The 16,278-nt window shown below is 42.2% G+C and overlaps 1 protein-coding gene across 3 annotated transcripts; it reads right to left on the reverse strand.

Moving 5' to 3' along the window:
* Nucleotides 1-943: 943 nt before the first annotated feature.
* FAM240A (family with sequence similarity 240 member A) lies at nucleotides 944-4,741 on the reverse strand. 3 transcript variants are annotated; one of them, XM_057503777.1, is made up of 2 exons: nucleotides 4,442-4,741; nucleotides 944-1,527 (listed from the first exon to the last, which is right to left on the reverse strand). In XM_057503777.1, the coding sequence occupies exons 1-2, from the start codon at nucleotides 4,615-4,617 to the stop codon at nucleotides 1,437-1,439; spliced, it is 267 nt and encodes an 88-aa protein (XP_057359760.1). In that variant the 5' UTR covers nucleotides 4,618-4,741; the 3' UTR covers nucleotides 944-1,436. The 3 variants fall into 3 exon arrangements, 1 of the variants encoding a protein (XP_057359760.1); XR_008998371.1 differs by lacking the exon at nucleotides 4,442-4,741 and adding an exon at nucleotides 3,323-4,418 and having other exon boundaries at nucleotides 1,435-1,527; XR_008998320.1 differs by lacking the exon at nucleotides 4,442-4,741 and adding an exon at nucleotides 3,707-4,418 and having other exon boundaries at nucleotides 1,436-1,527.
* Between the last annotated feature and the right edge of the window lie 11,537 nt (nucleotides 4,742-16,278).

Consider the following 16,278-nt stretch of genomic DNA (forward strand, 5'->3'; position numbering starts at 1 on the left):
GGCTTTCCTGCTGACTTCCCTACACTGTAGCCTCCAGAGCCAGTGGCCCTGGTTCCCTGTAGTGCATTCTGGTTGTCTAGCACTGGGCTTGATGTGTGGTGGACAAGGAAGTGAACATCAAACCTTCCCCTGCGTTTTCAGCCTCACAGCTGCACTTAGATTCCAGCTGCAGTGTTTTGCAGTTCACGGGGGGCAGGCCTTTCTTCTGAGGCCCCTCAGCCTGCAAGCCCAGTCCTGTCTCCTCCTCCTATTTAATTCCTTTTCTTTCTATATCAAGTAGAAATGCATCTTTCATGAAAATCCTCTCATATGAACGCAGATGAATTTCATACTTTGTTAGTTGAACTGAATCTCAGAATAAATGACAGACCATCGTGGAAGGGAGGGTTTGGAGTCCTAGTTCCTCGCTCACATAAGTAAGGGGACCTGGGGAAATGCTCCCCCAACGTTTCTTGCCTCCTGGGGGCTCCCCTTGCCCTGACGGAGCCTTCTGAGCTCCCTGAGGATGTGGATGGAACACTTACTGGCACATCAGGGCATTTACAGGACTGAAACAGCACACCTGCTCCTGTGCAGAGTGCCCCTGCCTTGCTCTCTGTCTTTGGTAGCACTGCCCTGGGCTTGTAGGGCCTTGCAGGTGCTATCTGCAGCCATCACGTGCTTGGCAACACGCAGCACAGTTTGCACTTTTAGAAGCAGCAACCTTATGCTGAGAGAAGGCTGGGAAGTACTATTCAAAATCCAGAATCTATGTGGCAAACACTTGTTGGGGTGGCCTGACCTACTTTCACTGAGCTGACAGCTAACCAGTGCAAGCGTGTGGAGGTAGTGAAACAGCGTGCACCCCAGCGATGGCAAGGCAGCCAAGTTTTATTAAAAGTATCCTGGTCTTATTGAATGGTTCTAAGTAAACATGGTTTTGTATAAGCCAATTAAATTCATATGAAGAAAAAATTATATTAGGTTAATTTATTTGCTAAGCTTATTTAGTGACTATTCATGATATTTTTATTTCTGCAGATAGGTGCATTTCTCATCATAAAAAGAAAAAACAACTGGAAGGATGACATGCAACAGTTTCCTAGAAATAGGAGCAAAACTACTATGCATGAAGATGTAGTGTGCTTAGAATTTAAAATATTTGGATTTCAAAATTAGAAGTCAGTATCTGGAAATAACGTATACTTCATGGAGCTTCGACATTAAATAAACTATCTTTAGAGACATTTGGGATAATATCCTGGGCCTAGAGGACTGAGTTGGCTAGTAATTCCCATTTAGTGCTGGGAAGGGATGACAGGTAAACCCCCACAGGTGGGGAAACCACAGTGTGAGATCTGTTGGTATAGCCAAGGGACTCAGGGACGTGTATTGACTTCTCCTAGCAGAGGACCTCAGTGCTTGGGATCCTCTTGTGTCACTGAAGCAAGAAGTTGTCAGTCAACATTTGCTGGCTTTTTAGTCTCCTCTGGATTGTTCCTCAATTTCAGCTTTGTTTCCAGTCTCTGCCGCCATTCTTCTCTGAGCCTGAGATAGAAAGAAAACACATGAATGGAGCGCTCATCTCCATGGCTGTTGGTTCAGGGATGCTGCCTTCCTTTTTTCTGGGAGTGTGTGTATGTGCACTCACGTGTGTTCAATTAGGTTTTAAGGTATGCAGAGGACTTGCAAATTTAAATAGATACATATTGTAACTCTCACTTTTGTTCAAAGTGTTCCAATCTTAATCCTCTGAACCATCCTTTGGAAGTGCAATATCTTTAATGGAGAGTAAAGAATTCTGTCTATGCAGAATTGCTTACCCAGCAAAGCTATCTTTCAAAAACAGGTGAGACAAAGATGTTTCAGACATGCAAAAACTGACAGAATTCATCACTAGCAGACTATCAGCACAAGACTTGTCAAAGGAAGTCCTTCAAGCCGAAGGAGAGTGACACCAGGTTGACACCAGACAATGGTTAAAAGCAAAACTGTTAGTTATGTAATGTGAGGTTTACAACAGATGCGGAAGTCAAACTGTATTTTGTACAACAGCACAAAGGCCGAGAAGGGAGAAATGGGACAATACCATTGTAAGATTCTTATGCTGTACATACCGAGTGAATGACATGTCAAGTGAAGTTGGATTGTGATAAGGATGTATATACAGAGTAAAGCAGCCACTACAGTAACACGAGGAGATACAGTTAAGAAGCCAGTGGAAGAGGTAAAATGGAATCATAAAAAATATTTAACTAATCTAAAGAAGGCAGAAAAAGGAAGGGAATAAGGAACAGGTAAGAGAAATAGAAGACAAATAACAAGAATATAGATTTAAGCCCAGTCATACCAAATGATGGAAACAATCCAATGAAAATGAAAGATTATCAAATTGTATCAAAAAGCGATATCCGAATATAGGCTGCCTACAGGAAAATCACTTTAAATATGAAGACACAAATAGGTTAAAAGTAAAAGGATGGAAAAACAATCCATCGAAACCCAAATCAAAGAACTCTGGAGTGGTTATATTAATATCAGTCAAGGTAGATTTTACAGCAAAGAATATTACCAAAGAGAAAGAGGATCGTTTGGCAATAAAGGGATCAATTCATTAAGAGGGTATAACAACCCTAAATGTTTGTGTGGTAACGAGTTTCCTAATACATAGAACAAAATGTGATTGAACTGTAAGAAGAAACAGACAAATCCGCAATCAGAGCTAATGATTTCAGTACCCACATCTCAACTGTCAATAACACAAGCACACAAGAAATCAGGAAGGATGTGGAGCATGTGAACAACACTGTCAGCCAACTGGTCCCCAGCATAAAAGGCAGTACCTCCCCAACATCCCTCTGGCTTCTCTTAGTGGCTCCTTCTCTATGATAGAAATGATAAGGAGGAAGCTGAGGCGTTTGCTGTCTCACCCAGAGACCCAGAGGGCTGAGATTCTCCTCGAGCGTCTTGCTGCTGCTGTGTTCAGTGCCGGACTAAGTGGGAGGAGGGAGCAGGGAGGGGAATGACATGCTGAGCCCTGACCCGGGCCTCCGCCAGGTTGGGCGCTGCAGGCACGCTTTCTCTGTCAAGCCTCAGGACAACCAAATGACCTGGGGCTGTGTTCTCCATTTTTTGAAGGGACAAGACTAGTGGTTAAAAGCAGAGATGCTCTGAAGCAAGGCTACCCAGGAAAATGGGGGAGAAGGATAAATAAGTCTTGACATCCCACCAACCAGAAAGCTTTTTTCCCGCAGTGTTCTGGACGTGCATAGACAGATGCTGCCCACATGTATTTTCATGTTTTAATGAATGGCACAGTTGTTCCAGAGCTAATTTTGCTCACCCCTTGCCTTGCACTTCCTCTAGGCTTTGGTTTTCTTGTCATTCTCAGGCAGGTTTCACTGCCCCTGAGGCCTCTGCATGCTCCCGGGGGGCACACGGGCCCAGGGCATGGGGCTCACTGTGGCCTCTGGTTGGCGGCGTGCTGAGTGGCCTGGCCTGGGAAGGAGGCTGGCAGGGGCCGCAGAAATGCCTGCTGACTGCCCCAGCTCAGCTTCTCTCCGATGAGAGATGACATGATGCTCCAACATGAAGGATGGCATGCTTTTTCTTGCCTGTGGCTGGTAATACAGCTGAGCTGGTCTGTGTACGTGGAAGCCCCGAGGGCTCGCGTCTAGCGTGAGGAGGGGGTTTGGAAGGCAACAGATTTTCACTCCCATGAACTGACCCATGGTCTTGCCCAGCGGCCCCGGACTGCCGGAACGGAGTCCGGGCGGGGCTCCTGGGCCAGGCCGCCTCTGGTGCCCCAGCACCCGGCCCCGCACAGCCTGCGGCCTCAGTGGTCAGCGGGGAGGCGGCGTGTGCGCAGGGAGCCGCGCTGCTCCCACAGTGACGGTCTGCGCATGCGAGTTGCCGCTCTCCGCTTGGAAGGCTGACTTGGCCAGAGCAGCGACGCCCACCACAGGAGCGGGAGCCCATCAGGTCTTCTCTGGGGACCACACAGGGCATCCTGAAAACTGGTCGCTGCTTGCTTGATTGCTTTGCACGGACTCATCTGCTGACCTGCTCTGCAAGTTTAGTGTGACCCTCACATCCCAGAAATGGTGACAGAGAGGAGAGATTTCTCTGTTTATGAAGATAAGAATGACTGAGAAGAATTTTGAAAATTATTGCCCATAACTATAGGTGGTGGCAGGATTATACGCATGGAAAATTAAAATAATTACATCCTCTGAGATGCTCATCTGGCATTCTGCTGGGGAAATTGATTTCACTGTAAAATAATAGACAGGGGTGATAAACAATGATGCGTCAATGTCTGTGGTGGGAACGGTTGTGCATGGCGGGAGGGGTGTATGGGAACACCTTCCGTTCTGCTGAGTCTTGCTCTGAACCTAAACTGCCCTAAAAAATAAAGTCCACTTTAGAAATTAATTTAAAAATAAGCAAACAAGCCACGTACTTCCTCAGTGCACTTCTTCCCAGGCGGTGCTCCTCCGATTCTCGGTAGTAAGTCTGTTTGCCAATTTCCCTTTCCCAGAAGCGTTTGAGCTCGTGACAGGTGTTCCGGCAGAAGACCTCCCGGCGGGCATACTGGTTGTTCATCCCCTGAAAAAGAAGATAGCAGCAACCCCCCATAGAACATGGTCCCTTTGACTCTGAAGGGTACACACTGTTTGAATCCAGACCCTGCCATTCATCTGAGGGAGGGCCTGGCAGCCACAACGTCACAAGGAGGACAATGACACCACCTCACGGCTTGCTGTCAGGACCCAGTGATGTGAATGCAGAAGCTCCCCAGGGGAGGGTGGCATGTCACAGGCCAATACCTTTGACCTTCCTTGGTCCTCACAGAGGACTGGCTTCTCAATTTTTTTTAAATTTATCATTTTCTACAATTACATGAAGAACATTATGTTTACTTGGCTCCCCCCTTCACCAAGTCCCCCACACACACCCTGTTACAGTCACTGTCCATCAGTGTAGTAAGATGCTGTAGAATCACTTCTTGTCTTCACTGTGTTGCAGAGGCCTCTCCATGCCCTCCCACTACATTATACATACTAATCGTAATGCCCCCTTTCTTTTTCAACGCCCTTATCCCTCCCTTCCCACCCATCCTCCCCAGTCCCTTTCCCTTTGGTAACTGTTAGTCCATTCTTGGTTTCTGTGATTCTGCTGCTGTTTTGTTCCTCCAGTTTGTCTTTGTTCTTATACTCTGCATATGAGGGAAATCATTTGGTATTTGTCTTTCTCCGCCTGGCTTATTTCACTGAGCATAATACCCTCTAGCTCCATCCATGTTGTTGCAAATGGTCGGATTTGTTTTCGTCTTATGGCTGAATAATATTCTATTGTGTATATGTACCCCATCTTCTTTATCCTTTCATCTACTGATGGACATTTAGGTTGCTTCCATTTCTTTGCTACTGTAAATAGTGCTGCGATTAACATAGGGGTGCATCTCTCTTTTTCAAACTGGGCTGCTGTATTCTTAGGGTAAATTCCTAGAAGTGGAATTCCTGGGTCAAATGTTATGTCTATTTTGAGCTTTTTGAGGAACCTCCATACTGCTTTCCACAATGGTTAAACTAATTTACATTCCCATCAGCAGTGTAGAAGGGTACCCCTTTCTCCACAACCTCACCAACATTTGTTGTTGTTTGTCTTTTGGATGGTGGCCATCCTTACTGGTGTGAGGTGATATCTCATTGTGATTTTAATTTGCATTTCTCTGATGACTAGTGATGTGGAGCATTTTTTCATGTGTCTGTTGGCCATCTGAATTTCTTCTTTGGATAGCTATCTGTTCAGCTCCTCTGCCCATTTTTTAATTGGATTATTTGCTTTTTGTTTGTTGAGGTGCATGAGCTCTTTATATATTTTGGATGTCAACCCTTTATTGGATCTTTCATTTATGAATGTATTCTCCCATCCTGCAGGGTACCTTTTTGTTTTATTGATGGTGTCCTTTGCTGTACAGAAGCTTTTCAGCTTGCTATAGTCCCACTTGTTCATTTTGCTTTTGTTTCCCTTGCCCAGGGAGATATGTTCATGAAGAAGTCGCTCATGTTTATGTCCAAGCAATTTTTGCCTATGTATTTTTCTACGAGTTTTTTGGTTTCATGACTTACATTCAGGTCTTTGATCCATTTCAAATTTACTTTTGTATATGGGGTTAGACAGTGATCCAGTTTCATTCTCTTACATGTAGCTGTCCAGTTTTGCAAACACCATCTGTTGAAGAGACTGTCATTTCCCCATTGAATGTCTATGGCTCCTTTATCGTATATTAATTGACCATGTATGTTTGGGTTAATGTCTGGAGTCTCTATTCTGTTCCACTGGTCGGTGGCTCTGTTCTTATGCCAGTACCAAATTGTCTTGATTACTGTGGCTTTGTAGTAGAGCTTGAAGTTGGGGAGCAGGATCCCGCCCCACTTTATTCTTCCTCCTCAGGATTGCTTTGGTTATTTGGGGTCTTTGGTGATTCCATATGAATTTTTGAACTATTTGTTCCAGTTCATTGAAGAATGCTGTTGGTAATTCGATAGGTATTGCATCGAATCTGTATATTGCTTTGGGCAGGATGGCCGTTTTGACGACATTAATTCTTCCTAGCCAAGAGCATGAGATGAGTTTCCATTTGTTAGTGTCCTCTTTAATTTCTCTTAAGAGTGTCTTATAGTTTTCAGGGTATAGGTCTTTCACTTCCCTGGTTAGGACTATTCCTAGGTATTTTATTCTTTTTGATGCTATTGTGAATGGAATTGTTTTACTGATTTCTCTTTCTATTAGTTCATTGTTATTGTATAGGAAAGCCACAGATTTCTGTGTGTTAATTCTGTATAATGCAACTTTGCTGTATTCTGATATCAGTTCTAGTAGTTTTGGAGTGGAGTCTTTAGGGTTTTTTATGTACAGTATCATGTCATCTGCAAATAGTGACAGTTTAACTTCTTCTTTACCAATTTGGATTGCTTGTATTTCTTTGTTTTGTCTAGTTGCCGTGGCTAGGACCTCCAGTACTATGTTGAATAACAGTGGGGAGAGTGGGCATCCCTGTCTTGTTCCCGAACTCAGAGGAAAAGCTTTCAGCCTATCGCTGTTCAGGATGATGTTGGCTGAAGGCTTATCATATATGGCCTTTATTATGTTGAGGTACTTGCCCTGTATGCCCATTTTGCTGATAATTTTTATCATGAATGTAAGTTGTATTTTGTTGAATGCTTTTTCAGCATCTATGGAGAGGATCATGTGGTTTTTGTCTTTCTTTTTGTCTATGTGGTGGATGATGTTGATGGATTTTCGAATGTTGTACCATCCTTGTATCCCTGGGATGAATGCCACTTGGTCATTGTGTCTGATCCTTTTCATGTATTTTTGAATCTGGTTTGCTAATATTTTGTTGAGTATTTTTGCATCTACATTCATCAGGGATATTGGTCTGTAGTTTTCTTTTTTGGTGGGATGTTTGCCTGGTTTTGTTATTAGGGTGATGTTGGCTTCATAGAATGAGTTTGGGAGTATTCCCTCCTCTTCTATTTTTTGGAAAACTTTAAGGAGAATGGGTATTATGTCTTCTTTGTATGTCTGATAAAATTCTGAGGTAAATCCGTCTGGCCCAGGGGTTCTGTTCATGGGTAGTTTTTTGATTACCTCTTCAATTTCTTTGCTGGTAATTGGTTTGTTTAGATTTTGTGTTTCTTCCTTGGTCAGGCTTAGAAGGTTGTATTTTTCTAAGAAGTTTTCCATTTCTTCTAGGTTTTCCAGCTTGTTAGCATATCGGTTTTCATAGTTTTCTCTAATAATTCTTTGTATTTCTTTTTTTTTATTTGGTACCATTAATCTACAATTACATGAAGAACATTACGTTTACTAGGCTCCCTCCTTCACCAAGTCCCCCCCACTTACCCCTTCACAGTCACTGTCCGTCTGTGTAGTAAGATGCTGTAAAATCACTACTTGTCTTCTCTGTGTTGCACAGCCCTCCCCGTGCCCCCCATGCACTATACATGCTAATCGTAATGTCCTCTTTCTTTTTCCCCACCCTTATCCCTCCCTTCCCACCCATCCTCCCCAGTCCCTTTCCCTTTGGTAACTGTTAGCCATTCTTGGTTTCTGTGCTTCTGCTGCTGTTTTGTTCCTTCAGTTTTCCTTTGTTCTTATACTCCACATATGAGTGAAATCATTTGGTACTTGTCTTTCTCCACCTGGCTTATTTCACTGAGCATAATACCCTCTAGCTCCATCCATGTTGTTGCAAAAGGTAGGATCTGTTTTTTTCTTATGGCTGAGTAATATTCCATTGTGTACATGTACCACATCTTCTTTATCCATTCATCTACTGATGGACATTTAGGTTGCTTCCATATCTTCGCTATTGTAAATAGTGCAGTGATAAACAAAGGGGTGCATCAGTATTTTTCAAACTGGAGTGCTGCATTCTTGGGGTAAATTCCTAGAAGTGGAATTCCTGGGTCAAATGATATTTCTATTCTGAGCATTCTGAGGAACCTCCGTACTGCTTTCCACAATGGTTGAACTAATTTACATTCCCACCAGCAGTATAGGAGGGTTCCCCTTTCTCCACAACCTCACCAACATTTGTTGTTGTTTGTCTTTTCGATGATGGTGATCCTTACTGGTGTGAGGTGATATCTCATTGTGGTTTTAATTTGCATTTTTCTGATGATTAGCGATGTGGCACATCTTTTCATGTGCCTGCTGGCCATCTGGATTTCTTCTTTAGAGAACTGTCTATTCAGCTCCTCTGCCCATTTTTTAATTGGATTATTTGCTTTTTGTTTGTTGAGGTGTGTGAGCTCTTTCTATATTTTGTATGTCAGTCCTTTAGCAGATCTGTCATTTATGAATATATTCTCCCATACTGTAGGATACCTTTTTGTTCTATTGATGGTGTCTTTTGCTGTACAGAAGCTTTTTAGCTTGATATCGTCCCACTTGTTCATTTTTGCCTTTGTTTCCCTTGCCTGGGGAGATATGTTCATGAAGAAGCCACTCATGTTTATGTCCATGAGATTTTTGCCTATGTTTTTTTCTAAGAGTTTTATGGTTTCATGACTTACTTTCAGGTATTTGGTCCATTTTGAATTTACTTTTGTGTATGGGGTTAGACAGTGATCCAGTTTCATTCTCTTACATGTAGCTGTCCAGTTTTGCCAGCACCATCTTTTGAAGAGGCTGTCATTTCCCCATTGTATGTCCATGGCTCCTTTATCATATATTAATTAGCCATATATGTTTGGGTTAATGTCTGGAGTCTCTATTCTGTTCCACTGGTCTGTGGCTCTGTTCTTGTGCCAGTACCCAATTATCTTGATTTCTGTGGCTTTGTAGTGGAGCTTGAAGTTGGGGAGCGAGATACCCCCCACTTTACTCTTCCTTCTCAGGATTGCTTTGGCTATTAGGGGTCTTTGGTGGTTCCGTATGAATTTTTGAACTATTTGTTCCAGTTCATTGAAGAATGCTGTTGGTAATTCAATAGGGATTGCATCGAATCTGTATATTGCTTTGGGCAGGATGGCCATTTTGACGACATTAATTCTTCCTAGCCAGGAGCATGGGATGAGTTTCCATTTGTTAGTGACCTCTTTAATTTCTCTTAAGAGTGTCTTGTAGTTTTCAGGGTACAGGTCTTTCACTTCCTTGGTTAGGTTTATTCCTAGGTATTTTATTCTTTTTGATGCTATTGTGAATGGAATTGTTTTCCTGATTTCTCTTTCTTTTAGTTTATTGTTAGTGTACAGGAAAGCTACAGATTTCTGTGTGTAAATTTTGTATCCTGCAAATTTGCTGAATTCCGATATTAGTTCTGGTAGTTTTGGAGTGGAGTCTTTAGGGTTTTTTATGTACAATATCATGTCATCTGCAAATAGTGACAGTTTCACTTCTTCTTTACCAATCTGGATTCCTTGTATTTCTTTGTTTTTTTCTGATTGCCATAGCTAGGAACTCCAGTACCACGTTGAATAACAGTGGGGAGAGTGGGCATCCCTGTCTTGTTCCTGATCTCAGAGGAAAAGCTTTCAGCCTCTCGCTCTTCGGTATGATGTTAGCTGTGGGTTTATCATATATGGCCTTTATTATGTTGAGGTATTTTCCCTGTATGCCTATTTTGTTGAGAGTTTTTATCATGAATGGATGTTGAATTTTGTCAAATGCTTTTTCCGCATCTATGGAGATGATCATGTGGTTTTTGTCCTTCTTTTTGTTGATGTGGTGGATGATGTTGATGGACTTTCAAATGTTGTACCTTCCTTGCATCCCTGGGATGAATCCCACTTGGTCATGGTGTATGATCCTCTTGATGTATTTTTTAATTCGGTTTGCTAATATTTTGTTGAGTATTTTTGCATCTGCGTTCATCAGGGATATTGGTCTGTAGTTTTCTTTTTTGGTGGGATGATTGCCTGGCTTTGTTATTACGGTGATGTTGGCTTCATAGAATGAGTTTGGGAGTATTCCCTCCTCTTCTATTTTTTGGAAAACTTTAAGGAGAATGGGTATTATATTTTCTTTGTATGTCTGATAAAATTCTGAGGTAAATCCATCTGGCCCGGGGGTTTTGTTCTTGGGTAGTTTTTTGATTACTGATTCAATTTTGTTGCTGGTAATTGGTCTGCTTAGAGTTTCTGTTTCTTTCTGGGTCAGTCTCAGAAAGTTGTAGTTTTCTAGGAAGTTGTTCATTTCTCCTCGGTTTTCCTGCTTGTTAGCATATAGGTTTTGATATTATTCTCTAATAATTCTTTGTATTTCTGTGGGGTCCGTCGTGATTTTTCCTTTCTCATTTCTGATTCTGCTCTCTTTTTCTCTTAAGTCTGGCTAGAAGCTTATCTATTTTGTTTATTTTCTCGAAGAAGCAGCTCTTGGTTTCATTGATTTTTTTTCTATTGTTTTATTCTTCTCAATTTTATTTATTTCTTCTCTGAGCCTTATTATGTCCCTCCATCTGCTGACCTTAGGCCTCATTTGTTCTTCTTTTTCCAATTTCGATAATTGTGACATTAGACTATTCATTTGGGATTGTTCTTCCTTCTTTAAATATACCTCGATTGCTATATACTTTCCTCTTAAGACTGCTTTTGCTGCGTCCCACAGAAGTCGGGGTTTTGTGTTGTTGTTGTCATTTGTTTCCATATGTTGCTGGAACTCCATTTTAATTTGGTCATTGATCTGTTGATTATTTAGGAGTATGTTGTTAAGCATCCATGTGTTTGTGAGCCTTTTTGCTTTCTTTGTACAATTTAGTTCTAGTTTCATACCTTTGTGGTCTGAAAAGTTGGTTGGTAGGATTTCAATCTTTTGGAATTTACTGAGGCTCTTTTTGTGTCCTAGTATGTGGTCTATTCTGGAGAATGTTCCATGTGCACTTGAGAAGAGTCTGTATCCTGTTGCTTTTGGATGTAGAGTTCTATAGATGTCTATTAGGTCCATCTGTTCTAATGTGTTGTTCAGTGCCTCTGTGTCCTTACTTATTTTCTGTCTGGTGAATCTGTCCTTTGGAGTGAGTGGTGTGTTAAAGTCTCCCATAACGAATGCATTGCATTCTATTTCCTCATTTAATTCTGTTAGTATTTGTATCATGTATATTGGTACTCATATATTGGGTGCATATATGTTTATAATGGTTATATCCTCTTGTTGGACTGAGCCCTTTATTATTATGTAATGTCCTTCTTTATCTCTTGTTACTTTATTTTGAAGTCTATTTTGTCTGATACTAGTATTGCAACACCTGCTTTCTTCTCTCTGTTGTTTGTGTGAAATATCTTTTTCCATCCCTTGACTTTTAATCTGTGCATGTCTTTGGGTTTGAGGTGAGTCTCTTGTAAGCAGCATATAGATGGGTCTTGTTTTTTATCCATTCTATTACTCTGTGTCTTTTGATTGGTGCATTCAGTCCATTTACATTTAGGATGATTATTGAAAGATATGTACTTATTGCCATTTCAGGCTTTAGATTCATGCTTACCAAAGGTTCAAGGTTAGCTTGTTTACTACCTTACTGTCTAACTTAACTTGCTTATTGAGCTATTATAAACACAGTCTGATGATTATTTCTCTCCCTTCTTATTCCTCCTCCTCCATTCTTCATATGTTGGGTGTTTTGTTCTGTGCTCTTTTTAGGAGTGCTCCCATCTAGAGCAGTCCCTCTAAAATACCCTGTAGAGGTGGTTTGTGGGAGGTAAATTCCCTCAACTCTTGCTTGTCTGGGAATGGTTTAATCCCTCCTTCATATTTAAATGATAATCATGCTGGATACAGTATCCTTGTTTCAAGGCCCTTCTGTTTCATTGCATTAAATATATCATGCCATTCTCTTCTGGCCTGTAAGGTTTCTGTTGAGAAGTCTGATCACAGCCTGATGGGTTTTCCTTTGTAGGTGACCTTTTTTCTCTCTCTGGCTGCCTTTAATACTATGTCCTTGTCCTTGATCTTTTCCATTTTAATTATTATGTGTCTTGGTGTTCTCCTCTTTGGGCCCCATCTCTCAGGAGTTCTTTGTGCCTCCATAGTCAGATCAATTATTTCCTCCCACAGTTTGGGGAAGTTCTCAGCAATTATTTCTTCAAAGACACTTTCTATCCCTTTTTCTCTCTCTTCTTCTGCTGGTACTGCTATATAGCGGATAGTGTTCCTTTTGTATTGGTATCACAGTTCTCTTAATATTGTTTCATTCCTGGAGATCCTTTTATCTCTCTCTGTGTCAGCTTCTATGCATTCCTGTTCTCTGGTTTCTATTCCATCAATGGCCTCTTGCATCTTATCCATTCTGCTTATAAATCGTTCCAGAGTTTGTTTCACTTCTGTAATCTCCCTCCAGACTTCATCCCTTAGCGCTTGCATATTTCTCTGCAGCTCTGTCAGCATGTTTATGATTTTTATTTTGAATTCTTTTTCAGGCAGACTGGTTAGATCTGTCTCTGCAGATCCTCTCTCAGGTGTTGTCTGAACTATCTTGGACTGGACTAAATTTTTCTGCCTTTTCATGGTGATAGCAGTGGCTGAAGGCCATTTGCGGGTGTGTCAGCTGGGAGAAGAAAGTCCTTTCTTGCTTGCTGGATCTCTTGCCCTTCTCCACTGCCTGTGTCGGTTACCCGCACTCCTGGAGCAGCCACCGGGTTAGTCCCCTAAGCTGCTTTGGGCGGGGTCTCTGTCAGAACAGCACAGAGCCCTGTGGGGGGTGGCAGGCACGTGATAGCGGCGCCCCTGCTGGGCAGCTGTGTGCCAGCAGTGGCCTTTGGGTCTGGCCCGGGTGGCTGTGCATTGGGCTGGGATTCTGGTAGGCTGCTGGGAGCGGGCCTGCTCCCTCTGGCTCTGCTGCAGGTGTGCGCAGGGCTGTCCCACATGGGCCTCTACTGGGCTCCTCTGGCTCCACTGCCGCCAGAGCAGCGAGCTGCACCGGGCTGTTTGGTTGCCGCCGCTGTGGGCTCGCACAAGCCTCTCCTGGTCCCCTCTGGTGCTGTTGGTGCATGCGATCTGCTCCCGGTCCCTTCCGGCGCCACCGCCCCCAGCACACGCTGCCACTCTCCCGCTACTGGGCCAGCGTGTCAGAGTCTGCACCAGTTGGAGGAATGACTGGCAGGCTGCTTAGTGCTGTGATGGTCTTCAGAGCTGCGCTGCCTCCCCAGGATTTAGGACGCCTAAGTTTCCCCGGTATTCCCAGCTGCTGGGACGACTTCGTCCAGCTATGGGGTCCCTGTCTCTTTAAGACTTGCAGAAAGCACTCGCTTTTCTTTTGTCTCAGGGGTGCCAGTTGTGGGGACCTGCCCACAGGTTTTGCTTTTCCGTTTCTTTAATATCCAGCACCCCGTGCACCTTGTGTCTGCACTAGGGGTGCAAATTTCTAGAGCTGGTTGTTTAGCAGTCCTGGGCTTTCACTCCCTCCCCACTCTGACTCCTTTCTTCCTGCCGGGTTCTGGGGTGGGGGAGCATTCGGGTCCCACCTGGCCATGGCTTGTATCTTTCCCCCTTCATGTGATGTTGAGTTCTCACAGATGTAGATGTATCCTGGCTGTTGTACTGCATCCACTGGTGTCTCTTTTAGGAATAGTTGTATTTATTGTATTTTCATAAATATATATGTTTTGGGGAGGAGATTTCCTCTGAACTACTCATGCCGCCATCTTCCCGTGATCCCCCAACACTCATCTAATTCTTTGTATTTCTATGGGGTCCATCGTCATTTTTCCTTTCTTGTTTCTGACTCTGTTGATGTCTATTGATTCTCTTTTTCTCTTAAGAAGTCTGGCTAGAGGCTTATCTATTTTGTTTATTTTCTCAAACAACCAGTTCTTGGTTTCATTGATTTTTTTCTATTGTTTTGTTCTTCTCAATTGTATTTATTTCTTCTCTGATCTTTATTATGTCCTTCCTTCTGCTGAGTTTAGGCCTCATTTGTTCTTTTTCCAGTTTCGATTATTGTGACATTAGACTATTCATTTGGGATTGTTCTTCCTTCTTTAAATATACCTCAATTGCTATATACTTTCCTCTTAAGACTGCTTTTGCTGCGTCCCACAGAAGTTGAGGCTTTGTGTTGTTGTTATTTGTTTCCATATATTGCTTGATCTCTATTTTAATTTGGTCATTGATCCATTGATTATTTAGGAGCATGTTGTTAAGCCTCCATGTGTTTGTGGGCCCTTTTGCTTTCCTTGTACAATTTAGTTCTAGTTTTATTCCTTTGTGGTCTGAGAAGTTGGTTGGTAGCATTTCAATTTTTTTGAATTTACTGAGTCTCTTTTTGTGGCCTAGTATGTGGTCTATTCTGGAGAATGTTCCATGTGCACTTGAGAAGAATGTGGATCCTGTTCTTTTGGACGTAGAGTTCTATAGGTGTCTATTAGGTCCATCTGTTCTAGTGTGTTGTTCAGTGCCTCTGTGTCCTTACTTATTTTCTGTCTGGTGGATCTGTCCTTTGGAGTGAGTGGTGTGTTAAGTCTCCTAAAATGAATGCATTGCATTCTATTTCCTCCTTTAGTTCTGTTAGTATTTGTTTCACATATGTTGATGCTCCTGTGTTGGGTGCATATATATTTACAATGGTTATATCCTCTTGTTGGACTGCCCCCTTTATCATTATGTAATGTCCTTCTTTATCTCTTGTTACTTTCTTTGTTTTGAAGTCTATTTTGTCTGATACTAGTACTGCAACACCTGCTTTTTTCTCCCCGTTGTTTGCATGGAGTATCTTTTCCATCCCTTGACTTTTAGTCTATGCATGTCTTTGGGTTTGAGGTGGGTCTCTTGAAGCAGCATATAGATGGGTCTTGCTTTTTTATCCATTCTATTACTCTGTTTCTTTTGATTGGTGCATTCAGTCCATTTACATTTAGGGTGATTATTGAAAGATATGTACTTATTGCCATTGCAGGCTTTAGATTTATGGTTACCAAGGGTTCAAGGTTAGCTTCTTTAGTATCTTACTGCCTAAGTTAACTGGCTTATTGAGCTACTATAGACACTGTCTGGTGATTCTTTATTTCTCTCCCTTCTTATTCCTCCTCCTCCATTCTTTATATGTTGGGTGTTTTATTCTGTACCCTTTTGTGCTTCCTTTAACTGCTTTTGTGGGTAGTTGATTTTATTTTTTGCCTTTAGTTAGTATTTGGTTGGTCTGCTTTCTTTGCTGTGATTTTATTTTCTCTGGTGACATCTGTTTAGCCTTAGGAGTGCTCCCATCTAGAGCAGTCTCTCTAAAATACCCTGTAGAGGTGGTTTGTGGGTGGCAAATTCCAGCAACTTTTACTTGTCTGGGAATTGTTTAATCCCTCCTTCATATGTAAATAATAATCTTGCTGGGTACAGTATTCTTGGTTCAAGGCCCTTCTGTTTCATTGCATTAAATATATCATGCCATTCTGTTCTAGTCTGTAATGTTTCTGTTGAGAAGTCTGATGATAGCCTGATGGGTTTTCCTTTCTAGGTGACCTTTTTCCTCTCTCTAGGTGCCTTTAAAACTCTGTCCTTGTCCTTGATCTTTGCCATTTTAATTATTATGTGTCTGCGTGCTGTCCTCCTTGGGTCCCTTCTAGTTGGAGTTCTGTGTATTTTCGTGGTCTGAATGATTATTTTCTCCCCCAGTTTGGGGAAGTTTTCAGCAATTATTTCTTCAAAGACACTTTCTATCCCTTTTTCTCTCTTCTTCTTCTTCTTCTGGTACCCCTATAATGCAGATATTGTTCCTTTTGGATTGGTCACACGGTTCTCTTCATATTGTTTCATTCCTGGAGATCCTTTTATCTCTCTGCATCAGCTTCTATGCATTCCTGT

This window comes from Manis pentadactyla, chromosome 1 (genome assembly GCF_030020395.1).
Source record: "Manis pentadactyla isolate mManPen7 chromosome 1, mManPen7.hap1, whole genome shotgun sequence".
Classification (NCBI taxonomy): domain Eukaryota; kingdom Metazoa; phylum Chordata; class Mammalia; order Pholidota; family Manidae; genus Manis; species Manis pentadactyla.